At 46.8% G+C, this 25,491-nt stretch overlaps 1 protein-coding gene across 1 annotated transcript in view; it reads left to right on the forward strand.

The window, feature by feature from the left end:
* ece2b (endothelin converting enzyme 2b) overlaps positions 1–25,491 on the forward strand; it is a 38,085-nt gene that overhangs the window by 9,743 nt on the left and 2,851 nt on the right. The window contains exons 2-16 of the mRNA XM_085431017.1: positions 11,968–12,054; positions 14,606–14,741; positions 15,172–15,387; positions 15,555–15,679; positions 16,819–16,965; positions 17,195–17,260; positions 17,346–17,534; positions 20,392–20,534; positions 21,528–21,642; positions 22,447–22,557; positions 22,651–22,749; positions 23,013–23,090; positions 23,459–23,562; positions 24,675–24,785; positions 25,172–25,239. Coding sequence (XP_085287143.1) covers positions 11,968–12,054; positions 14,606–14,741; positions 15,172–15,387; positions 15,555–15,679; positions 16,819–16,965; positions 17,195–17,260; positions 17,346–17,534; positions 20,392–20,534; positions 21,528–21,642; positions 22,447–22,557; positions 22,651–22,749; positions 23,013–23,090; positions 23,459–23,562; positions 24,675–24,785; positions 25,172–25,239 — 1,795 coding nt within the window. The remainder of the gene's footprint in view (positions 1–11,967; positions 12,055–14,605; positions 14,742–15,171; positions 15,388–15,554; positions 15,680–16,818; positions 16,966–17,194; positions 17,261–17,345; positions 17,535–20,391; positions 20,535–21,527; positions 21,643–22,446; positions 22,558–22,650; positions 22,750–23,012; positions 23,091–23,458; positions 23,563–24,674; positions 24,786–25,171; positions 25,240–25,491) is intronic.

Raw genomic sequence — 25,491 nt, forward strand, 5'->3', positions numbered from 1 at the left:
GGTGTGGAGACCTTCTTCATCCAACAGTTGTTCTTTTACTGTGACGTTCAAAATTTTTCTCACTGAGCGGATGAGTCTCTCCCAGCTTCCTCCATGGTGAGATCCTGCTGGTGGATTAAAATGCCATTGGATCCCCCTTTGCTGCAATGATTTTATGATCATACTGGAGTTCCATTCTTTAATTGCTTTCTTTAACTCACTGTTAGCTGATCGGAAGTTGGTTCCATTATCCGAGTACATCTCTTTAACTTGTCCTCTTCTGGCAAGGAATCTTCTGATGGCGTTGAGACACGCATCAGTGTCAAGTGAAGATGCAACCTCCAGATGTACAGCTCGTATGGTAAGACATGTGAAAATGACACCATATCTTTTTACTTGACTTCTTCCCCTTTTTACCAGGAATGGACCAAAGTAGTCAACACCTACTTTGGTGAACGGAGGGTCATCAGGCAGGATCCTGCATTTTGGTAAATCTGCCATTATTTGTTTGCCAGTACTTCCGTGTAGCCTTTTACAGGTGACACATTTTGACAAGAACCTTCTAATGGCTCCATTTGCTCCAGGGATCCAAAATTTTTGACGCAGATGAGCCAACATGTGATTCCGTCCGGCGTGAGCTGTAACATCATGGGTATGTCTTAACACAAGCTGTGTGATATGTGACTCCTTTGGCAAGATGACTTGCTGCTTAGCATCATCTGGCATCGCTGCTCGACTCAACCTTCCTCCAACTCTTATGACTCCATCTTGCAGTACTGGAGTCAACTTGTAGAGAGAGCCTTTTTTCTTCACCCTTTGATGTTCTTTCAGCATTGCCAAGTCCTGTTCAAAACTTTGCTTCTGACAGTACTTCACAATTTCCATTTCTGCTTTAGACAAATCATCACAGGTTAGATTTTTTCCCTTGAAAGCTTTCTTGAATTGGCTCATCCTGATTTCCTCACTCATTGTGCTTGCTTCCTTTCTCTTTGCTATTAATTCCTTAAGCAAACTCTTCAGTTTCATGAACCAGGCTACAGCACGCTTTAGCTTTGTCCAAGATGAGTAGTGATTCATCAGCTGGTCTACTGCGTCTTTGAGCCCTTGCATCTGAATGACATGTGTCTGAGCTTCTCTTTTGACCTCTAAGTCATCAAAATCCAGCATTCTGGGATCTGGATTCTTCGGCCACTGATCTTCTGAGCAGAATAGGAAACTTGGTCCCGAAAGCCAATCGCCACATTTTAAGAATGCTGCAACAGTCTGTCCTCTAGAGACATGATCTGCTGGATTCAAAGTGGTATTGACATATCTCCACTGCCGAATGTGAGAATGGCTCAAGATTACTGAGATCCTATTAGAAACAAAGGTCTTGAATCTTGTGCCTTCACTATTCAAGTACTTTAGCACAGCCGTGCTATCTGTCCAAAAAACAGATTCATGCAGTTCTACTTCTAGTTCCTTCTTTAGAAGTTTATCCATCTTCACTGCAACTGTTGCGGCAATCAGTTCCATTCGTGGGATGGTTGGACACTTCAAAGGTGCAACCCTTGCCTTTGCCATTACCAAGGTGGACTGAGTCTCGCCACTTGCATTGCGCAGCAACAGGTAGCTTGCTGTGCCATAAGCGTCTTCGCTTGCGTCAGCGAAATGATGCAACTGCGCAAAGACTGGTGCACCAAACTGCTTTGACTTGATGCTCCTGTCAACTCCAAAGTCGTCAAGCCTTTGCAAATCTGCAACCCACTTATTCCAGCTCTTAATGACGTCCTCCGGTAGGTATTCATCACAGCCGTATTTCCTCCGACATAAATCGTGCAAGATTTTTTTCGCACACAGAATCACCGGAGCAACAAATCCCAGTGGATCAAAGATGGAGCTGAGAAGGGAAAGCAGTCCTCTTCTAGTGTTCGGTCTGTTTTTAAGGTTGATCTTGAACTTGAACTGATCTGATTCAGCACACCACTGAATTCCCAATGCTCTTTCCATCGGCAAATTACTCTCGTCCGGATTCAGAACTTTAAATCCTTGTGCTCTTTCTTCATCGGGAATTGAGTTGAGCAACTTTCTGCTGTTGCTTGACCATTTTGTTAGTCGAAATCCGCCTTTTGCCAACATGTTCCTCAAGTCAGAACACAGGGTGATTGCTGCACCTTCCTCTGCAATTGACTTAAGACAGTCGTCCACGTAAAAATTTTTCTTGACTGTCCTTGCAGCTTCTTGACCAAATTCCCTTTCGAAATCAGTAGCGCATTTCTGAAGTGCAAAAGATGCAACACTTGGCGAAGAGGTGGCACCAAAGATGTGGACCAACATTTTGTGTTCTGCAAGCTTCTCCTTGTAATTCCCATCAGACCACCAAAGAAACCTGAGGAGATCTGTATCTTCCTTGCTGACTCTGACCTGGTGGAACATGGCCTCCACATCAGCCATTACTGCCACAATCTCCTGTCGAAACCTCAGGAGGACTCCCACCAGTGAGCTTGTCAAATCCGGTCCCTGCAAGAGATGCTGGTTCAGCGATGTTCCTTGAAAGCTTGCCCCGCAGTCGAAGACAACACGTAACCTTTGCTTGACCGGATGTCTCACTCCATGATGAGGCAAATACCATGTTCGTCCCTCCAGTGACTTACATTCAGCATCGTTCAGTTTGATCGCGTAACCCTTTTTTAGGATATCATCCATATATGCAACATATTCCTCGTAAAACTTGACATCTCTGGTGAATCTTTTCTGTAAGTTCAGCGCATGTTGCACTGCGACTTCTCTGTTGCTTGGCAAGCACAGCGCCTTGCTTCTCACTGGAAGACAAATACTATAATGGCCATCCTCCAGTTTTGCAGACTGAGACACCATGTTCAGAAACTGACGATCTTCCTTGGACATTTCAAGATTTTCGTCTTGTCCTGCATCAGGAAAGTCCTGCTTAAACTGTAGCTGCCAGAGCTCTTCCAACCTGGCTACTGATATCCTATTCACAGTCACTTGTGCCGATCTGTTTCTCCCACTCATATCGCCTCCACTCCTAAGTGGTCCATTTACTGTCCAACCTAATATTGTTCTCACTGCGTAGGGTCCATTGTCCACGCTGTTTACCACCTTAAGCGGTTCCATGGCTTTGGGAACATTCACTCCTATGAGTAATCCAACATCCGCTTGGATAGTGGGAAGTTTCACTTCCGTCAGGTGTGACCACCTGTCAACATCTTCTTGGCTTGGGATATTGTTTTTACTTACAGGAATGTGGTCTTGTGCATACACCTCTGAAAGCTTAATAAACTGGCTACCATCCAGACTACTGACTTCCAGTCCAGTCACAATGCAGGTGTTCACAACAGAGTCATTTCCCATCGTGCGGAGTGAAATTTTCGTAATTCGTCCATTCAGGTTCAGTTGTTTTATCAGTGACTCTGTCACAAAGGTGGCTGAGCTGCCTTGATCCAAGAATGCATATGTTGTTACTGTCTTGGTTCCTTTCTGTGCCTTGACACGTACTGGAACGATTGGAAGAATACAATCTTCCTTACCGGCCCCAGTCATGCTGAAAGTTGCTGTTGTTTGTACAAGAGCACTTGATACGAACTGTTGAGCAGCCCCCCTTGCTGTTTCTTCTTGTGAGTCCCTATTGGTGATGTGCAGCAGGGTAGGATGCAGTCGAGAGCATTCTTGACAATGGAGCTTGTCTTTGCAGCTGCTACTCATGTGGCCATGTTTCAAACAGGCAAAACACAGTCCTATGCTCCTTAAAAACTCAATCTTGTCCTTGTGAGGCTTGTCCTTGAGCTTTCTGCAGATTTGGAGGTTGTGTTGCTCTCCCTTGCAATAAACACAAGGTTTGCTGCTTGAATCCACTTGGACGGTCCGTGTTTTTGATGCCACTTGTTTGGCACTTTCTGTCTTGTTTTCCATTTGAGGGTCAGTGATTGCTGTTGTAAACACTTTCTTTGGTTTGAATGTCTCTGCATATTGTGGCTTTGCTCTTTGTCTGAATGAGTCCTTCACACCTGTTGTAGTTTCCCTTATATTTCCATAAAGTGGGTGTAGCACGTACCTAACTTGCTTATTGATAAAGTTGACAAAATCCTTAAACTTGACCTTTTTCTTCGTTTTGTCTTGCAGGTCACAAGCATATTTTTGCCACGCTTCTTTAAGTTTGTAAGGAAGCTTGTTAGCTAATGCCCTTAGGTTAGACGTATTATCCAAGTCTTCCATGTAGTTAACATCTGTCATTGCATTGTAGCAGCCGGTGAGAAACAATGCAAAGGACTGTAGTGCAGTGCCGTCTTCTGGCTTAATTGTCTGCCAATCCAAGGCCTCCTTTATGTAGGCTTCAGCTATCTTAAAGTCATCTCCAAAAAACTCTTTGAGCATTTGTTTCGCCTTTGTATAACCCACTGAAGGTTCCATGTGGATGCAACTTTTAACCAACTCATGTGGTTGTCCACTCGTGTACTGAAGCAAATACTGTAGACGATCACGATTATTATCAGTGCGGTTTTCAATTCCATGTTCAATGGAACCGATAAAAGAGTTGTATTCAAGTGGATCTCCGTTGAAAGTTGGAATGGAGATGTCAGGTAATAGAGAAGCTTTGTGATTCTTTACCAGGTACTCAGTGACATTAACTTGCTGAGAAATGGCTTGACACAAACTATCGAGCACAGGTTCACCGGCCCTTTCAGTGCTTGGCGCAGGCACTGTCCTTTCATGCATTGGTGTCTGCACATCGTCGCCATCGTAGGGTGCTGATGAGACGTACTGCGATGTTGGGTGGAATGTGGTTTTAATTTCAGTTTTGCCATTCTGATCATCATCTGCAAAAATGCTCATGTCTGGCTGTGTATCTTCATATTTTTGCAAAACTTCCAGTTTTGCATCTGACTCAGCAAGGGCAGTCTGCATAGCATGCATTTCCTTTTTAGCCTTTATTGCAGCCTCTTTTCCTTTCATTTCTGCGTACCAATCCGCTTCTTCCTTTTCTATTGCCAAACTCTTCTCCAGAGCTGCAGCCTTTGCCTTTAATGCAGCACGCTCCATTTCTACCTTTAATCTAATAGAGGAAGATGTAGAAGATGTAGAGGAAATGCTTCCGCGCTGTGATCCAGATCTACTGGAGCGTTTGCTTGCCGACTTTGATGACATGGACCTATTGTCTGCCTGCTTTCTTGTGTCGTCCTCTCTGTTCTGTTCAGAGAGTTTCATGACTTCATTCATCCACCCTTCACATTTCCAAAAGAAATCATTCAGGGACTTGTTCTTTGGATCAAACCAACTATTTTGATCTTCCAAAAATTCCTCTTCACTCATAAGTTGTTGCAGTTCAGAATTTAGGCTAGCAAAGTCTTGCTGCAAAGAGCTAAAGTCAACTCGTAATTTATTTTTAACGAGGTCAACGTTTGCATCATCTTCCATTAATTGCTCAATTTCTTTTTTCATGCCGGTTAATTGAGAGAGCTTATGTCTACGTGTGTTGACATTTCTAGTCTTGCAGTCTTCCATAGCCTTCTCAGTCATTTTTACAATCCTTTTTCCACTGTTTTGTTCGTCCATGGGTAGCAAAATTCCAAACTCAATCAATACACATGCACCTCAGCAAATTAAAAAAAAAAAGGCAAGGCAATTTAAGACTTACGGTTTTCCATCTTCAGTTTTTCCTCGGTTCGGTATTTCCTTCTTACTTTATAGTCAGGCGTTTCCAAACTCCATTAATCCGTGAAGAGCAGGTTTTTTGACTAATGTAGGTTTCCTTCTAATGGAGCCTTAGCTTGACGCTCCGCTTGGTCCCTCTTTCCTTATCCACAAAAAACAAAAAACGAAACCGCAGTCCTTGATAGCTTCTCAATATTTACTTCAAAAGTCCAAACAGGTACACAGCAACAGAATTCCAAATTACAAAAACTTATAAAGGTCAATTCAAAATGGATGAAGAGAGATTGCGAGGTCAAAAAACCATATGGCTCCACTCTCCTCTCGCCCAACTTCCTGTTTTCTGCACTATCAAAATAAAAGCATACATTTCAAATTAAACTGCATGTAGGCTTCTACACCTGGCGTGGATACCTGGGGACGTGAACAGACAGACGACCTGACGAGGAATGACTGAAAACACACGGACCAAATCCACACAGGAGGATATCGAGGGAAATGCAAACAGCTGACACGCACGAACACAACAACGTCACAACGGGAGAGTAAAACTAAACACAGGAACACAGGACCTCTTCAAAATAAAACAGGAAACATAATGAGGGGGTTGGAAACACAAGGGGAAACTACCAAGCAAATGAACTTAGATAAGCTAATGGACGTAAACATAAACCATAAACATCAGAATTAATTAAAACTCAAAACGCTGAGTCAAAAGACCCAGGATCGTGACAACGTCACTAACGCTGACAGAGATGGCCCCGCCCCAGGAATCGAGGGAAACTGAGACGCATCAGCAGCTGAAGCTAAACATCCTTATTGCAGACTTGGATGCAAAAAAAATCTGATTGGCTGTTTTGGTCTCCAATCAGCTCGAAATGATGAAATGCAATATCCCAGAATGCATTTCGTCCAAAACTCTAACGAGGCAGTGGCGGAGGCTGAAGAAAGCATACGTATGCTTTCTTCAGCCTCCGCCACCTCCTCCCCCACCAAGAACTTCGTCTTCAGCCAGCATCGCCTCACTCAAAAGGCGATGGAAAAAGGTGCTTCGACTTTGAATTTTGACTTACGAAAGACCCTCTGGAAGTCAGGGTTCCACTATATTACTCTTTCTGGGTCACAAAATAAACTTTTAAGATGTTTTCATGTGAGAATGTTTCTGTGTAAACTTCAAATATCTGCTCGATTCATCAGGACATCACATATTTGCACAAGTGCTCTAACGTTTTCGGAGATGCCTGTTACCCAGCATCACCGTGTTTTTTTCTGTGGAACACGACAGCAAATACTAAACACACGAGTCTGCACGATCAGTGCGGACTCCTGAGACCACTGATGCTTTTTACAGGGCGGGTCTCGTTTTTCCAAGACTCTGTCTAGTCTTTATAGCATAACTACATTTTCCACGTGTACTAACACCTTGTAGAGGATATACAAATTCTATTTTCCAAAAGTAAAAGGACTTTCTACTAGTGTCTTAAGCTGGTAGAGGAGGAGGGATAATCTGGCTCCTCTGTTCCCCCCCTCGGGGAGGACTGATGCATTATGGTTATTCTGTTTGCATCGAGCATGATGCGTATCATTGGGTGGAAAACCAGTCCAGCTGGTTCTTTGTGCACTGATTCCGAGTTCATGGAAAACAAAACAGTATGAAAGACTCAAAGAGTCGCAGCTTCACCTGGAAGGAGACGCTTTGGAGCGCCGGAGTGATGCTAGCTTCCCTGAATTATTCCAGGCAAAGCTGTGGGATTTTGAGAAATGTTCAGATCATGAAGTCCAAACACAACCTCTGAGCCGGCGAGTCTGGATGCTCTGTCTTCTACATTAATGAGAAGAACTTTGACTTCTGTCTGTGAAGGTTCTCAGTCATCCAGGTCATCGTGGTCAAAGGAGCTTGCAAAGAAAAGCGCCTGGACTTCTTCTCGGATGAGAGGTGAAACGTCTTCAAGCAACTTAAAGAAGTCCAGACGCTTTTCTCTGCAAACTTCTGTGAAATCAAAGCGAGTGCTGGATCATCTCTGTAGGTTCCCAGTCATCCCAGTCATGGTCTGAAGTCTGACGTACTTAAAAAAAGAAACACCTGACTTCCTTTAAGTCTGACGTTTCAAAGTGAAGACGTCTCCTGCATGAGGTGAAATCCAGCTACACTTGAGAAGCCCAGAGTCTGTGATGGAGGACGGTGCAGAGCGTGAGCAGAGAGGGCAACGTGTCTGCACCAGAGATCAGATGCTTTTCACAGACTTTTTACAGCTTACAGATTCACATGAATCCAGATCCTTTCAAGAGTGTCCAAATACTTTTGGGCTCGCTGGTGTCCTCGGGCGTCTGCTTGGTTCTGAGTGATGAGCAGCGATGTACTGGCTACTGTCGCTCTTGGATGTGGAGTTTTTCAGGCCTGTCAGCAGCACCGAGATGAAGCTCGTGTTCAGGTGTTTGTACCTCAGGTCATGTGTTTGAGTACGGAGGCTGTGAGGGGACAAAAGAGCAGACTTCACATCCAGAACAGACAGACAGGCGTTATATAAGCTGCAGTGAACTCCATCCGAGCTGAATGGAGATGATTCACTGGCATTATTTAATTACACACACACACACACACACACACACACACACACACACACACACACACACACACACACACACACAATGACATCAACCTCTACAGAGAGATATAACACACACTCCTGTCTCCTGTCTCCTAGCAACCCACTCCCCCCTCTCTCCCCCTCTGTGTGCGTCATCAATTAAAGAGAACAGAGCCGGATGAGAGACACTGACAGAGAGTGAGACAGGGAGAGAGAGAGAGACAGCCCCCGAGTGGGTCCCGAGGAAGGAAACAGTTGGAAACCTTTGGTTTCCTGTAGGACAGCAGGACCGTGAGACCGCGGAGCCTCCGAGGACAGACCGGAAGACGCTCCCACCCTCCGCTGACACTGAGACAGACCCGCTGCCGCGCCTCCTTTGTGACCCGCGGTGGGAGAAATCCATCCTCAGAAGCTGCTGGAGCTCGCCGCTCGCGTGGGGTCGGCTGTTTGAGGTCGACTCGGATAAGTGTCGGTGTGACGCACGTTTCCATGGTTACACTCACTCGGGCTCATGTGCGGGCCCACGCTTGTCTGAAGCCATCACACTCGCCAACATCTAGCTTTTAGGAAAGTCCCTCTTTGTGTTGTTTCTGATTGAACCGTCAAAGGTCAAAGGTCGTATCAGGGGGGGCTGTTCCTTCAGGATACTTACAAAAGTTGCCTTTGATGTAAGCGTAGGCCACGTAAAAGCGTCTGTGTGAAACCACGAGACGTGTGCGACTGCAGGCCTGCACATTCAGGTGCTCTTTAGGCCTCGCACTGAGCGGTTCTGCTGTCGGAGCTTTTGGCGAGCGGGCGGTGGATCCGTCCGAGACACTGAGGAACGCTGCAAGCTCGCACTGCAGTCACAGCGAAGCCCCGCTCGTTAATCTTCCCCTGCTTTCTGCTCCTTGACTCAAACGGGACATCGTTTCAAAATGAACTTCGTGTTTTATTTATTAAGACATGAAACCAGCGGCTGAGTCTATAAAGTCATCAGCAAAGAGTTCACTGAGCTCGGAGATCAGCTGGTGCAGAGCCTCGTTTGGCGTAGACGTCAGTACAGTCAGACTATGAAGGAGTCGCCCTCTACGAGCGCTCCAGTCGGTTGATGCTGAAACAGGACGGCGGCTCTGAGGTGTGTCGGCCCTCGGGGCCCCCACCAACCTGCTCAACATATGCTTCATTGCCCTGAAACATTCCTGTGATTCACAACAGTAAAGACACCCTGTAAAAACATCATATTTCACTGGAGGGTGACGAAAACCAAAGCGCTCAATGAAGTCAAACTACTCAAAAAGGAAAGAGTGCAGTGAAACCTTCAAACTTCAGCCCCCCCAGGGGCGGCCGCGCCCCCGCAGGCCTGAAGGGAAACATTTACTCAGCACAAACAACACGAAGCTCCACTTTGTGGGATTTCTTACAAAGTGCAGGGGGGTGAGGGTGGAGGAGGGGCGAGGGGGGCGTCTGCATAGTTTTGGTCAGAGTTCAGATCAGCTGTAAACTGTGGTTCAGACCATCATCATCATCATCCTCACGCCTTCAGCACAGCTTCACTGCTAACACGCTAACAGTTAGCACCGCACACGGTGGTTTCCATGGCGCCCATAAGCAGTATGTGAGCTGGTGTTGTGGTGAAAACGGAGCGCAGCTGTTTGAGTTTATGTCTCTGCCCTGGTCCGGGATCAGCGCTCGCTTCTCCCTGCAGGGTGGAGCGCCGTGCTGTTTGTGCTTCTGCCACACAATGAGCGAGGGGGTGGAGGTGCAGTCGGCGTGGGGGAGGAGGGAGAAGGGGGCCGAGGGTAAACAGAGGAAGTGCAGATTTATTTGATCACAGTTAACTGTCTCCTCATGCTGAGCCCCGCTCTGCTCTCAGTTTACTGCACGAGCTGCACGTTTCTCATATTTATTCATCTGTCGCTGCACAAACACAGAGTCCTTCGCAGGGACAGTCCACGCTCATCGCCAACGCCAGTCTGTGATGGTCTGAGAGCCGAGGACAGCAGCTGCCCGGCGGTGCTGGCTCTGCTTCGTCCTGTTTCTGGGTTCACGCTCCTCCACCTGGCTCCTTCTCCGTGATGGAGCAGTAGCCTGCACGTGTGGACAACACGTCGAGCTGCTGAGCGTGGATGTTTTAATGAAGGTGGCAGTTATCGGCCATGTCCCTGCGATTCCTCCGGGTTCTCTGATGAGTCTTTGTTTTCATTGAGGACCATTATTCTGAAATTGTTCCATCTCCATTTCAAAATCATCAGCTGTTGTCAGTGCTGCTACGCCTGCGGCCTGTTTTGGCCTCCACACCAACACCTTTGAGACACTTCAACATGAGCTGATATTTATTTGTGCAGCCCGACTCCTGACAGGCTCATGTAAACGCCACCAGATTTCGCCAGCTTCCAGTTTGGATTCAGGAGACAGACACTATCTCTACTTTCAAGATTAGGCTTCAAACTTTCCTTTTTGCTAAAGCATATAGTTAGGGGTGGAGCAGGTGACCCTGAATCCTCCCTTAGTTATGCTGCAATAGACGTAGGCTGCCGGGGGATTCCCATGATGCATTGAGTTTTTCCTTTCCAGTCACCTTTCTCACTCACTATGTATTAACAGACCTCTCTGCATTGAATCATATCTGTTATTAACCTCTGTCTCTCTTCCACAGCATGTCTTTATCCTGTCTTCCTTCTCTCACCCCAACCGGTCGCAGCAGATGGCCCCGCCCCTCCCTGAGCCTGGTTCTGCCGGAGGTTTCTTCCTGTTAAAAGGGAGTTTTTCCTTCCCACTGTTGCCAAAGTGCTGCTCATAGGGGGTCATATGATTGTTGGGTTTTTCTCTGTATCTATGAAGCACCTTGAGGCGACTTTTGTTGTGATTTGGCGCTATATAAATAAAATTGAATTGAATCAAAGCCCACTGATCAATAACCATGAGTCCCATTCACAGAGAGTTGGGGAAAGGCTGCAATCACAGCATTTGGTGACAGATGTACCCTTAGGCCCCCTCCTCGATTCAGAGATGGTCTTTCCCTCCTTTCACTCAGTGCTGCTGGTTTCAGGGCGAACAGATGAGCAGAATCAGCCTTTTGGGATTCATGTCTGTGAAGGTTCTCGGTCATCCAGGTCATCGTAGTCAAAGGAGATCGAAGCTTCTTCAGTTCAGGACTGAAGAAGCTTCTCGGATGAGAGGCGAAACGTCTTCAAGCAACTTAAAGAAGTCCAGACGCTTTTCTTTAAAAGCTCCTTTGACTTTTGGGATTTCCTTACCTGGATGATTGAGCGTGCATCAGGACATCAGCTGTTTTTGTTCAGATTAAGTCAAATAAATCAGCCTTTTAGTGATCTTAGTGTAGAAACTGAGTTTACCTGTGGGTGTAGCGTGGACACGCGTGTGATTCACTGAGTCCCACCTGTTTTCTGTGTGTGCACCTGTTGGTTCAACAGGTTCCTCTTACATTTGTAATGAAAGCCATCCTTGAAACCCAAAGACAGGCTCCAGCGACAAACGTGTTCGTCACAGTTATCCTCGGTTCACGTCTGTGTGCAGCGTGACTGCAGGTCAGCTGTAACCCCACCCTGTCAGACCCAGCAGTGCTTCCTACGTCGATGCTGCAGCTGAGCCAGGCTGAGAGGCTCTGTTTTAATAAAGGTTGATGATCATTTGGCAGCGTTTCCAGAAGCTCTGCTCTGTGTTTCCGCCCCGCAGATTCAATTTTCTCGGCTGTTTTTCTTATGTATGCGTCAGGGTGCACGTCTCTGACTGCCTGCCTCTCTCTCCACAGATGTCCAGCTATAAGCGAGCAACCCTGGAGGAGGAGGAGGTGTCCGACGTGCCGGCTGAGGCGGCCTCGTCTCCTGACAGAGTGGAGGTCAGTGAACGCGGCAAACACGTCACATCTACAGGAAATTCATTTTATTTGTAAAGCTCAGATCGCAGCGTCAGGCGCGTCACGGCGAGGTCGCGACCTCTCAGCCTTACAGAGAGCAGCTCTGAGCGACAGTGGAAACCACTTTAAGCCTTTTAACTGGTCCCAGGTGAAGTCCCAGACCCAGTGGCATCAACCCCCTGCATGCAGGCCTTTGCGGGGTCAGACTGAAAACCCAACAGGGGCCCCGCAGTGTGAGTCCACCACCAACAAAGAGAGGAGCAGCAGGAGGTCTGGAGCTCCGCCACCAAGGCTGCTGGGGAACATTTTGGCAGCGAGGGGAGGACAGAGCGTTCAGACACAAACTTCTGGCCCCACGTCTGCAACCTCTTAATCCATCAGGCCTGTGCTGCACCGCGCAGGCTTCCAGTTACGTCACAGCGCAACCACGCACTAAACAAGCAGGATGTCTGAAATCACAGAACTGTTCAGGAGAACTGCTGCAAACATGAAAACCCAGCGTCTCAGACGAAAGCTGAGTATCAGTGTGAAGCAGCTCTCAGGCAGCTCTGTGACGTTCTCCAGGAACGGTTCTCCAGGCTTCCTGAAGGACATTCAAAGCTGTTCTTTGCATGTTTCTGCGTTTGTTCTGTGCTCTGTCAGGATGATCCCACACGGCTTCAGTGGTGCTGAGGTCCACCATCATGTGCTGGGCAGCATTTCCATCACCATGAAGCTGGTCCTCTGCTAACCAGACACAGCCCAGGCTCATCTGCTGAGGTCACACAGGTCAGAGTTCATGTTGCTGTGAAAATGGTCAGGCACGAGGACGGGACTGCGAATGAGTGAAAAACATCTGACGAGTACTTTTTCAGCGAGCCAGAGAAGAACCTACAGGAGAGTCTGACTACTGGCAAGCAAACGATTCAAGACTTCTGCACACGCTGAGCACTTATAAATCAGTTTAAAATGAGGATGTGTTAGAAGGTGGAGACGGTGCGGCCTCATCGTCCGTCACTATCAGGACCTTAATTACTGTGGATGTGAATTTATTTTCGGCTGACATTTCGTCGTCATTACACTGTTTCAGCGCTCCTGGCTCTGATAGCTCTCTGATATTGAATGAGAAGAAATCGTGCTGCTCCACAGCCATGCTTCACGGGCCAGTTTGCTGACACTCTTGCCGCCTTTCTTTCTGGCACTGTTAGCAACTTAGGTGTTCTCTTTGACAGCTCCTTTAAGTTTGACAGCAACTATCCTCTGTAGTTAAATCTAGTTTCTACCAACTGCATCAAATCTCCAAGGCCAAGCACTACATACCAGAGAAGGACCTCGAGAAACTTCTGTGACCTCTAGATTAGACGACTGTAATCCCGTTACTTTGGTCTCCGCCCTTCTTATAGATCGCAGCTTGTCCACAACACTGCCGGACGCCTTCTGACTGGAACCACAAGGTTTGCCTCTGTCAGCCCAGTCCTTGCTCACCTGCACTGCCTCCCTGTCAAATACCGAATTGAGTTTGAAATTCTGTGGCTTACCTTTAAAATCATAAACAATACTGCGCCGTGCTACCTCACTGAACTCCCTCCATATACCCCTGGCAGAGCCCTAAGGTCATCAGGACAGTTACTCTCGGTTCAGCCTGGATCCTGGTAAAGACCAGAGGTGCTTTTGCCCGGCAGCCTCGAGCCTCCGGAACAATCTTCCTGCTGTTCGCGCCTCTGACTCCATCTACTCATTTAAATCTCAGTTAGAAACTCACCTGTTTGACTGAGCGTTTTCAGTTCGTTAGTGCACTTCCCCCATGTTTCACCCTCATGTTACTTATCTTCTACTAATGTCCCACTGCATTTACCTTATATTTATGAATACCCTGTAATTTTATCTTCTAAACGAATGTTTTACTTCTTATTTTGTCTGTACCTTTGGTTTTAAATGTGCTATAGAAATAAAGCTGTATTGTATGTAACCAAGAGGTTACACAATAATTAAAAAATAGCAAATAAATCACAGAGTGCATCAAACTATTTGGGGCATGAAACGGGAAACAGACTCTGCGTTTGTGGACATTTGATCTGCAGCCTTGGTTTGTGTCTTGATGCATTCTCAATCATCCAGGTGAGTAATTACACGATGTGAACCAGCCTGAGGTCAGGCTGACCTGCTCCGTGTGCTCGAGCAGCCGCTAGGACACGCTGCTGCGCTTCCACAGCAGCACAAAGAAAACACTTTCAGTACTTGAAGCTTCTGAAGTTGAAGGTGCTGAAGTGAACTTCATAGCAGCTCCAGTACGATCCTACAGGTGGCGTCGCTCATCCCTGTGTCCACATACATCCATGTATAATCCCAGTAAATGGTAAACAGACTTTTTCCTGATGCGTGCATTGCATTGTGGGACATTATCCCGACACTGTGACATGCACACCTTGTGGTCAGCGCTCTAACTTCACCACAGCTCATCGAGATTTGAAGACAGTTTTCCTAAATGTGGATTTGAGCTTAAATATGACCATTACCTGGATCATGGATGGATGACACCGTCTTTGTGTCTCAGGTGGGCTTCAGGAAGGGTGGTGTGGACATCCTGGGGAGGAGGACTCAGCTGGAGGTCCTGCTCTCAGTCCTGCTGCTGGCCGCCCTCCTGGCTCTACTGGCCTGCCTGGTGGTCCTGGGACTCGGCTTCAGCTCAGGTGATGGATCCCTCCTTCACTCCTCTACCTCCTTTTTCCTATAGTTCTTGCCTCCTTTCCTTCCCTCTTTCGGTTCTTGCTTCCTTGGTGTTGGCTTCTGTTGCTGCTCCTCCTTAACCTTCACACCTTTGCCTTTCCATCTCTACGTCCTCCTTTCCTTCCCGATGCCCTTCTGTCCACCTCAGCCTTTCCTTTTTTCCTGTCTCCGCCTTTCCTCTCTTTCCTCCTCACCCGCGTTATGGATCGTCCCCATGCCTCCTCCTTTCTTTTGTTTCTTTGTCTCCATCTCTTTGCTTTTCCATTCTCCTTCCTTTCTGTATCTTTATCTTTTCTGCCTCCATAATAACCTTCATGACGTCCTCCCGTCCTCTCATAATTACAACTCTTTTCTTTGACCTTGACTTTTTTTCTCACCCATGATGCTCTGCAGACAGTGGGCGTGGCCTGTGCCTGTCGGAGGCCTGTGTCACTGTGGCCAGTCAGATCGTGGAGGCGATGGACCGCAGCGCCGACCCCTGCCAGGACTTCTACCAGTTTGCCTGCGGAGGCTGGATGAGGAAGAACCCACTGCCTGACGGACGCTCGCGCTGGTCCACCTTCAACAGCATCTGGGAGCAGAACCAGGCGCTGCTCAAACACCTGCTGGGTACGCCGGCGGGCGGAGAGATGCGTGCAGAGATCATTAACTAGCTAATGGTCTCGCTGCTGGCTTCACCCTGTTAACACTGTGAAACTTTACTGTTAAAGACGAGCACACGGCCAGCTTTCTAAACGCGGACTTTTTAGTTTACAAAGTTTGTTTTCGTTCTTTAGAGAACGGGACGTTTAACGGCAGCAGCGAAGCAGAGAGGAAGACTCAGTCCTACTACCTGTCCTGCCTCAACACCCAGAGGATCGAAGAGCTCGGAGCTCAGCCTCTCATAGACCTCATCACCAAGGTACAGCCGGTCACCATGGCAACCGCATCACTCAGGCAAATTTGCTCCAAGTGTTTAAGGTTGGAGACAGAAGTGAGTTTGGAGGGTTTTTGTCCTGCAGAATGAAACGCAGGAGAAACGAGAGACTAACGAGGAAACATTATTGTTTTCATCTCTTTACTGTAAAATGACCCTCAGGATCTTTGTGGTTGGTGGTGAAAATCCTTTTTCATTCATACAATACTGAGGATATTTTGTATGTTATCATAACAAATTACCACAACGGTTTAATTTTGTGTTGTGACCACAGTCAAGCTGCTTAATCAAATGATCCCAAAGTAAAGGACGTGGAGCGAAGTCCACACTCGGGAACGTTGTTGTTCCATTTATTGCACATTCATCGTTGTAGCTCAGAAGCTTCCCAAATCAAAACAAAGCACAGAAATCTGCACGATTCAACACAAAGTAAAAGCAAATGTGTTATTCCATCGAAACTTCATGAACACTATAAACATGATTGTTGGACCAATCAGCGTGTTCTCGCTCTGCTACGACTTCAAACTTCCTGTTTGATCAGTTACAATAAAATTTATTATTATAAAATAATAGAACTGCAGGTATTACAGTAGTTTCACCTGGACCCTTTATCACAGGACTGTAGCAGCATCTTTGTGTTAAACTTTGTAATATTTGTTTAAAATCTTTAGTTGGTTTTATTCCAGTTTTTTTTAAAAATCATTTCTTTTAAGCTTTTATTTTGAAGTAATCCTGTGCTTCCTTCCTGTGGGATGTTTCCTAATTGGAGTAAAATGAATCCTGGATGGAAACTTTATATGTAGCAAAATCAATAATAAAGTATCATCAGCGTACAGGGTTAGGATTCAGTCTGTAAACACACGGAAGTGATAACGTCAGTGTTACGTTTTATTTATACGCTTTCATTTGTTTTTCCACTGTCACCGAGTCCAGCTCAAAGAGGGAGCACCTGATAGTTGGGTTTCCTTTGCTGTCATCACTTTATCATCTACAGCACGTGGAACTTTAGGTTTGCCATCACTATACTTACAGGAAATGGGATTTTGGATGACAGTGTTCTGTTTAGCATCCGTGGATTTCCACGTTTCTGCTTTGTTATTCCAGTAAATGTGAACTGTGTGCAGATTGGAGGCTGGAACATGACGGGCCCCTGGGACAAAGACAACTTCATGGATGTTCTGAAGGTGGTCTCCGGTCCGTACCGAGGTCAGCCGTTCTTCAGCGTCGGAGTCAGCGCCGATCCCAAAAACTCCAACAGCAACGTCATTCAGGTGAAGCAGAAACACCTGGTGACACATTCAGCCGATGAGCCACTGAATGAACATCTGTCTCAGTTTCCTCTTTAACTTAAACTATTTCATACTATTTCATACTAGAATACTTATGCTTCAAGCTTCTGCAGACGTGTTTGCTTTTTGTATTTGTCTGCGACAGCAGAAAGAGAAGCTTTCAAATGACTTCTGTGCTGTCACAGAGTCACCGTGTCGATCTCTTCTGCAGGTGGACCAATCAGGGCTCTTTCTGCCATCCAGGGACTATTACCTTAACAAGACAGCCAATGAGAAGGTAAGAATGCCTGGAGCGGTGTACCTCTTCCAGTGACATGCTGACTTTATTGAAGCTTAAATAGAATAAACCTGACTTCTTCCAGGTGTTGGTGGCGTACCTGGACTACATGGTGGAGCTGGGGATGCTGCTGGGGGGCGAGAGGAGCTCCACTCAGGCTCAGATGCAGCAGATTATGGACTTTGAGACAGGGCTTGCCAACATCACCGTCCCACAGGACCAGCGGCGAGACGAAGAGAAGATCTACCACAAGGTCACCATCGCGGAGCTGCAGGTGAGGCTGGCGTCCTGATTGGTTTCTGTGTCTGGTTACATCACAGGCCACTGTTACTGAAGGAACCTAGTGATGTTTGGCAAACATCTGAAAGACGTGAGGGTTCAGAGCCTCTCCTCCCACATTCTAGGTTGTTTCCTCTGAGGCTGGACAGGAAGTGAATCTTCACCTGTGTCCATCTGGCTCGTCACCGTTTCTGTTTTGAGCCGAGAGCTGTCGTCGTTTGAGTCACGAGGTCTGAGTCTACGTAGAGTCGCAGATGTGAACGGAGGCTTCACTTTGTATTGTGTTTGATTCGCTGTCATGTTGTGAAACGGCGTCACATGTGCAGAATTCACTGTCAGAAAAATGTTTGCTGGAAATATTCAAAAAGTCACCGAAAGTCAAAGAGCTTCAGAGACGCGTCGAGCAGACGCAGCCTGACAGAATCAACATGAAAGCAGTTGGACAAAAGGTCAGAGGTCACGGGTGGTGGCTGTCAGGGGTGATGGAGACAAACGGACGGCCAATGTTCATCGGTCTTTATCAGCGTGACGCTTGTGTGCATCCTCTTTCCTGCTGCTAACTGGGTTTGGGTTCATTTCTCTGATCTCAGGTCAGATTACAGCGTTTGTTCTGCAGCGCTCAGACTGTGCGTTTGTGTTTTCTCCTCGCGTTCCTCTGACGCGTCCTCCTGCCACAGTAATTCAGCAGATGTGTTTCATCGTCGGCGTTGTGGCTCTGATGTCGTGGCGGCGCAGCCTGTCTGCTGCAGCTCTCTGTCCTCCAGGGCTGCAGATGCTTCAGGGGTCCCCATGGCTACCGTTGCCATGAGTCGTTGCTATGTGACTGCACCTCTGAGAGAGGGAGGGAGGTTAGATAACAGGTTATTATATAAACATGGTTGATGTGAAGATGGAGGAGACCTCAGCAGTCTGGACTCTTCCTCCTCACATTCATTTTAATTCTTTTATTTATTGTTTCAGATGCTTTGATTTTGCTTATTGAAGCATCTAAATTTATATTTTTTGCACATTTTTTAATAGTTCTGTGAAAATGAGACTCCCGAGAAGCTGATATATTTCCTGCAGAACAAAAGAACAAACTCTGCAGGCTGTACAGTACTGTGCAAAAGTCTTGAGTCAATGTAAACAGGCAGAGTGATTTATTGAAACATGAAATATAGCACATGAGACAAAAACAGAGTTTGTGCATTTCTAATGAGCTGAAACTGAACGTTTGGTGTGAGCAGCTCTCTGTGACCATCTTCAGTTCTCCAGGTTTCTTCTTTGGATGTTTCTGCCTTCTGTTCCCTGTCAGGATGAGCCCACACTGCTTCAGTGATGCTGAGGTCCGGCTCTGGGCAGGCCCATCCCTGACCCACAGAAATGAAGCTGCAGCCAATCAGAAGCTTTCCTGTATTCGTGATGGCACTTTTCTCAGTTCATAAGTCATTGTTTTTAACAAAGATCTCCAACACCACCGACTGACACGCAGCCCAAACCACGACTGAGCCTCCTCCGTGTTTCACAGACTCTGTGTACTCAGTGAGTGTGCACAGGCCTGGCTGCTGCGTGTAGGTAACACAGGAAAGAAGGTGAAACTGCTGATTTGTGATCTGTTTATGTCAGAGATGCATCCGTGTTCCACCCATGCATTGCAGTATTGTGGGGGTCTAGAGGCCCACTGCTCTGCTGTAGCAGGGTGAAAGGCGGGGTACACCTGGCCCCGTCCTCAGCCCGTTGCACAGTAACGCAGACGCAGAAACCTGTTGGTGTCCACGCCTACGGCCAGTGTGGGAATGTCACGTAGCCTCACACAGGACGGACAAACCCAATGACCTCAGCCGGCTGGTGGATTCAGACCCTGGACCCTGTTGCTGTGAGGACCGCTGCTCCGCTGTACACAACCCTATGGTGAAGTCATGTTGTTTAGGGCTGTGGAAACTTTACATGGGCTTTGCTGATCGGAGAGCAAAACGTGTCAAAGCTGTGAGCTGCTGCTTTCTGTGCCATTGTCTTAAAAAAGCCTCCACTCATTCACTGTGGTGTGTTTCCTCCCCGCAGAGTCTCCACACTTCAGTTTTTGACTTTCTGACTGTTTGAAGCTGAAGCAAAGCAGACAGCAGGGATTAGCTTTCCATCTCTGCATCTCCCCCCCGGGTGGTGCAGTCTGCTCCCACACTGAGGATTACTGCTGACAGGCAGGCAGCCCTGTTAAAAGCCCCACTGCTCTTTCTCACAGACAAACAGGAGCTGCTAAGTTTGAGATGCGCATGAAGTCAGAGCCACTTTGCCTGTTCGCGAGTCAGTATTTGTGGAACGTGACTCCAAATTATTTGTGCAAAATTCGCCTGTTTTTCATACCGCAAATTTAAAATATTCGCTAACTTTTTAGATTTTATTTTTGCGACTAAGTAGTAAGTTGTAAATCGAAATGGTATTGTTTGGGGTGTTTGGGGTGGTAGCTTGGGTTATACCTGGTCTCTAACCCCGGCAAACACAGAGGGCTCGAGTGTAAGGCCTTTATATGCAGAGCAAACTGACAGTGTATCTACACCGTGTGCAAGCAATCACACACGTGTACATACGTGTGAATGCAGATGTGCCTGCTGGTCTGTCAGACTCTTTAAACACACTCTGATGTCTCTGCTCGCTCTTCGTGGTTATGTTTTTTTATTCTTTCTGGACGTTAGCGTCTCCTCTGGGATTCTCTGTTTTACTTCCCTCCTTTGTTCTTTTCCCAACACTGTTATCCTCCTGACTGGCTTCACCTCCTTGTCCTTCTTCAGATGCTCCTTTGTCTCATTTTCCCCGTTGATTGGTTCATTGCTGGGGTCAGTTTTATTGTGATGTGATGTGTGTCTCTGCCTTTCCAGCTGCTGGCTCCAGCCATCGACTGGTTGGACTACTTGTCATCCTCTCTGTCTCCTCTGGAGCTAAACGACACCGAACCTGTCGTCCTGTATGCCAAAGAGTACCTGCAGCAGGTGTCGGAGCTCATCAACAAGACAGACCGCAGGTCAGCCGCTATCCACTGCCCCACCCCCACAGCGGTAACACACAGGTCTTATTGACATGAATTGTCAGACTGTGCTGCTCTCATGAATGAAGTGCAGGTTTGAGCAGCTCCGTGACTCTCACTCAGAGTGAGACTCACATCACAGACACAATTAATCATTAACCAGCCAAATTTTTGTCAGGTAAATGCATTAAAAACCTTCACCGTCTAAAGCTTAAATAGGTGAACAACAAAACAGTAGTTAAGTTGTGTGAAGTATACCCACCGCTGTGAAGCCGGACATTTGAGCACAGGTGTCTGTGGGGACTGACCCACTGCTGCAGCCTGAGAAGTGAGAGGGTTAACTTAAGAAATATGCACAGATAAAAAAGCCAAATCACACTCCAGCTAAAGATGCGGAGCTTAGTAACTGTGAAACAGAAACTAGGATGAGTACGATTTCTAAAGGAATAACTTCTCGAGTTCATTTTTAAAGAATGAACATCAAAAAATAATCAAACACTTATGTCTGTGTTTACGTGCATCTGGTAACACTCCTGTCAGCCCAAACACTATAAGCAGAACAACACTGACTGCTGAGTTCTGAAAGTTCTAAATTAAACCTGTACAAACTTCTTATTCACCAACATGTCCCACAGTGACGTAGTCCCTGGCATCCATCCTTCCCTGCTTGCTCTGCCCTGCTTGCTCTGCCCTGCTTGCCCTGCCCTGCTTATCCTACCTCTGCTTGCCCTGCCCTGCTTATCCTACCTCTGCTTGCCCTGCCCTGCTTATCCTACCTCTGCTTCCCTGCCCTGCTTATCCTACCTCTGCTTGCCCTGCCCTGCTTGCTCTTCCCCTGCTTCCCTGCCCTACCCCTGCTTGCCCTTCCCTGTTTGCCCTACCCCTGCTTCTCATGCCCTGCTTGCCCAGCCCAGCCCTGCTTGCTCTGCTCTTGCCCTGCTTATTAAATCTGCCTGGTTGGTGTGTAATGAGAAGTGTGTGTGTCTCCAGTCTGCTGAACAACTACATGATGTGGACATTGGTTCAGAAGAGTGTCGCCAGTCTGGACCAACGCTTCGAGAATGCTCAGGACAAACTGCTGGAGAGTCTTTATGGGACCAAGAAGGTACAGAAGCTTGAAATACTACTGCCACTGCTGCTGATACACTCATTAGTGTTACTACTGCTGCAACTGGTAATCCTGCTAATGGACCAATGTGTGTTTGGGTTATTGTGTTTCTGACTGGGACTAACGCTTTCTTTTTCAACTCCTTAAACTGATGGTGCATTCAGCTGGTGTCAGAATAACTGGAGTTGTAAGTTGTAATATGGTGTTTGGGTTCCAACCAGTCGGTGCCCTTCAAGTAGAGTGACCTCAGTTAGCTAGAATATTGTTTATTTCAAGGAATGCTTAAAACAACCCGGAAACAGCGATCAGTGTGTTGTTTAAACATTCTGACATTCTGATAAAATACTGTGCATCGTGTTTAAAATTCATGTTGTTTTAATAACAACTTAGACACACACGAACACAATAAACTCAGAGCTGGTCTGATCATTACTAAGGTCATGTCTGAAACCATTCACTCATCCTGTGGGATACAGTTTTGTTTGTTTTTTTACAGTTTTTTTACTCACTGTTTTTTACTGGAAAGTACTTGGTCAGCCATGTTGTTTTTAAAGTACTCTATAAATAAAGTTGGATTGAATTGGTTAGCTCACGCTTAGTTTCATGTGTTATGCCAAGGAAGGAAGTGATACCTTAGTTAGAGCCAACTGGTTCAATCATTCAGGACTGGTTTCAACAAGCAGCTGCTTCTTTATGCTAATACCAATCTGTAGCAGGTTAACTGCTTCTAACTGGTTGTAGACTCACCTGCTCTGGTCTAACTGGGCCTAGGAGTTTGTAACTGCATGTGTTTTATCGTAGTCCTGTACGCCGCGCTGGCAGACCTGCATTGGGAACACTGACGACACCCTGGGCTTTGCGCTGGGAGCGCTGTTCGTCAAGGCAACTTTTGACAAACAAAGCAAAGAGATTGTGAGTCACTGAGCCGGCCCTGCCTTCGGAAACTTCGTCATGAGGTCAGATTGAGGTCTGGTTAGTTTGAGCTCACTCGCTCATCTCTTACAGGCTGAAAAGATGATCAACGCCATCCGGTCAGCGTTCAAAGAAGCGCTAGACCAACTCAGCTGGATGGACGACCAGACGAGACAGGCTGCAAAGGACAAGGTCCACACAGACACACAAACACAGCGCATACGCAACTTAAAGTTTGTACCCTTGGGGTTTTGAAATGTAGGAGACAGAAAATGTTGGTGGTGGTTAGGTTTACAGACGGGTTAGGCTACCTTAGTTGAGCTTAAAGTGCCCGGTATCCCATAATATAACAGTTTCACTGTAAATAATATCAACAGCACCAGGAAAAGAGGCAGAAAAAGGCTGATAACTAGGAAAAGGGTTAAAGACTGATTTGTCTGTGTGCTCCTCGTTAGGCAGATGCAATCTATGACATGATCGGCTTCCCAGAATTCATCCTGGACTCCAAGGAGTTGGACGATGTTTATGACGGGGTGAGTGAACACTGCTAAACATCGCTCGGTCCTCTGCAAACCAACCGAAGTAAGTGATGGTGGCTATCCCGCCCTGGCTCCCAGAGAGCCAATCAACAGCCAGACCAGGAAACACGAGACGTCACAGGGCTTTGAAGTGGCAGCACCAAGAAGTGCTCCAAGAAAGACGACTGGTGGTAATCAGTCGTCTTCACAGCACACACTGAGGGAACACTGTGAAAGCCGTCCTAAATCCGATTTAGGACATTTGCAATTAAATGTTTCCTGCAGACTCTGAATGTCAGACTCTAGATTCACGTTTGGGTGGTGCTGTGCTGCCCCCTGCTGTTCAACTTAATGTAATCTAACAGCTTGGTTCTGTATTTCAGTATGAAGTGTCAGATGACAGCTTCTTCCAGAACATGTTGAACTTCTACAACTTCTCCTCTCGAGTGATGGCCGACCAGCTGAGGAAGACTCCCAACAAAGACCAGTAATGCACACGTGCATCAGTGCACACAGAGGTCACTAATACACGCCGACATCAGGAGGCGCAGCTACACAAATATACAGGCGCACACGTCCTCAGGGGTCGTACTCACAGTGTAACGCAGTGTAACCATCAGTTTACATTATTTATATTATTTATTTTTTATATTATTTTACCAATTTAAACCTACACATCAAAGACTTTTAGTTAACAAAATGACAGGACAAGAGCTCGCATTAAAAACAGGGGCTGATGGAGGATTTTCACTATTTTATTTATGAGCTCAGAGGTAACTGTGCGCTCAGTCTGTGGAGCTGATTATGAGACTTAAGTCACAGTTTAGTTTCTCATGTGCAGGTTTGGGAAAATGAATTGGCCGGCCCCGGTAAAGGTCAGAGGTCAGGTCTCAGAGAGAGCACACCTGTGGTTTAAACCTGACTTATTTGTAATGTGAGGTTTTAAACTGAAACAAATGCATTTCTCCCGTCGGAGTCTCGTATGAATGGTGTTACAGGAGCGCTGAAGATAAACATGAGGTTTCCCGGTCAGGGACAGTCCTCCAGGTGACACCGAGCTGACTCTGACTGGTACTGAACTACGCTGATGCTTCCGTCAATGTGTTAAACCGCGGCTGTAGGCGGGCTGTGTAAAATACCAGCTTATTCAGTATATTTGTATCATCTGTGTTTGGTACAATTCGTCGTTGATGACGAGATATCCCAGGACCAAACAGGATCGATGTACATGAGGCTGACATTGCTCCTGTTGGCGCTGATTTTTGCAAAGGGGAGAAGTTATCTTTGTAGTTGAGCGCAGAGCTAATCCTGTCATCAGATGGACTGATCATAAGGCCCACACTGTTTTGAGTATATGTGCAGAGTCGTAGTGGTTTTTATAGATCTACCAACAGATTAGCTGGTGTTTGTGCTGGAAGAGCAGCTCTGGTTCACATCACAGCTGGTCAGTAACTCGTCTTTGCTGACACTTTGCAAATACGATCCCTGAACATTTATACGGTATGGCTGGACCGCAGATTAACTCCTCTCCCTCCCCTTCCTTTCTCTCTTCCTCTCCTCCTCCTCCCAATCCTTTCCTTGTTTCCTGTCCTCCTCCAGATGGAGTATGACTCCTCCTACAGTTAATGCCTACTACATGCCCACTAAGAACGGCATCGTCTTCCCTGCTGGGATCCTGCAAGCTCCCTTCTACGCCCACGACCACCCCAAGTCTGTTTACCTCAGTATCTACCTGTCCATGCGTCTGCCTGTCTGTCTTTACATGTTCTTTTCTTCAGCTTTCACACTCTTCAGGATGCTGTTTGCTCTTATTGTTGTTGTAATGAGCTCTGCTGACTGTAGGGGGCGCTGGCAGGACTTTAGACTTTCAGTTTGTGGGTGTGGCTTAAATCATCACTGAGTTTGGGCATAAAGTTCTGATTAAGTGCTGATCCGGTCATCCGCACCATGTGTGTGTGTGTACTGTAAATATATAAAAATACTAATTATAAACTTTATAAAACGTGTTTTTTATAAAGAGCTTCCAGACCAATCGCAGCTGTTTCTGGACTCGGTGTGTGGGTAACGTTTTGACTGCTGTGTGTTTGTGTTTTCAGGGCACTGAACTTTGGTGGCATTGGGGTGGTGATGGGCCACGAGCTCACGCATGCCTTTGATGATCAGGGTGAGTTTCACTCCAGGTCATATTTGATTCACTGCACTCAGTGTGGGCGTGGCCTGTGTTTATTCTGAATTGGGGTGATTATTAACGGACGGCTGCAGTCCTGGCGGCCGACTGTCGTTCCTGTTGTGCGGCTTTGAAGTCTGATTGAAGTCGGCTGCCCGGGGCGCACATGCAGCTGATGTGTTGTGATGTAAATTCAGATTTGTCCACGTGGTCTTAAAAACAGGCAGGCGTGGGGGCGGACCCTCAGTA

Source organism: Copadichromis virginalis, linkage group LG14 (assembly GCF_057382275.1).
Source record: "Copadichromis virginalis isolate Kocher_CV1m ecotype Utaka linkage group LG14, C_Virginalis_male_GT1.1, whole genome shotgun sequence".
Taxonomy (NCBI): Eukaryota; Metazoa; Chordata; class Actinopteri; order Cichliformes; family Cichlidae; genus Copadichromis; species Copadichromis virginalis.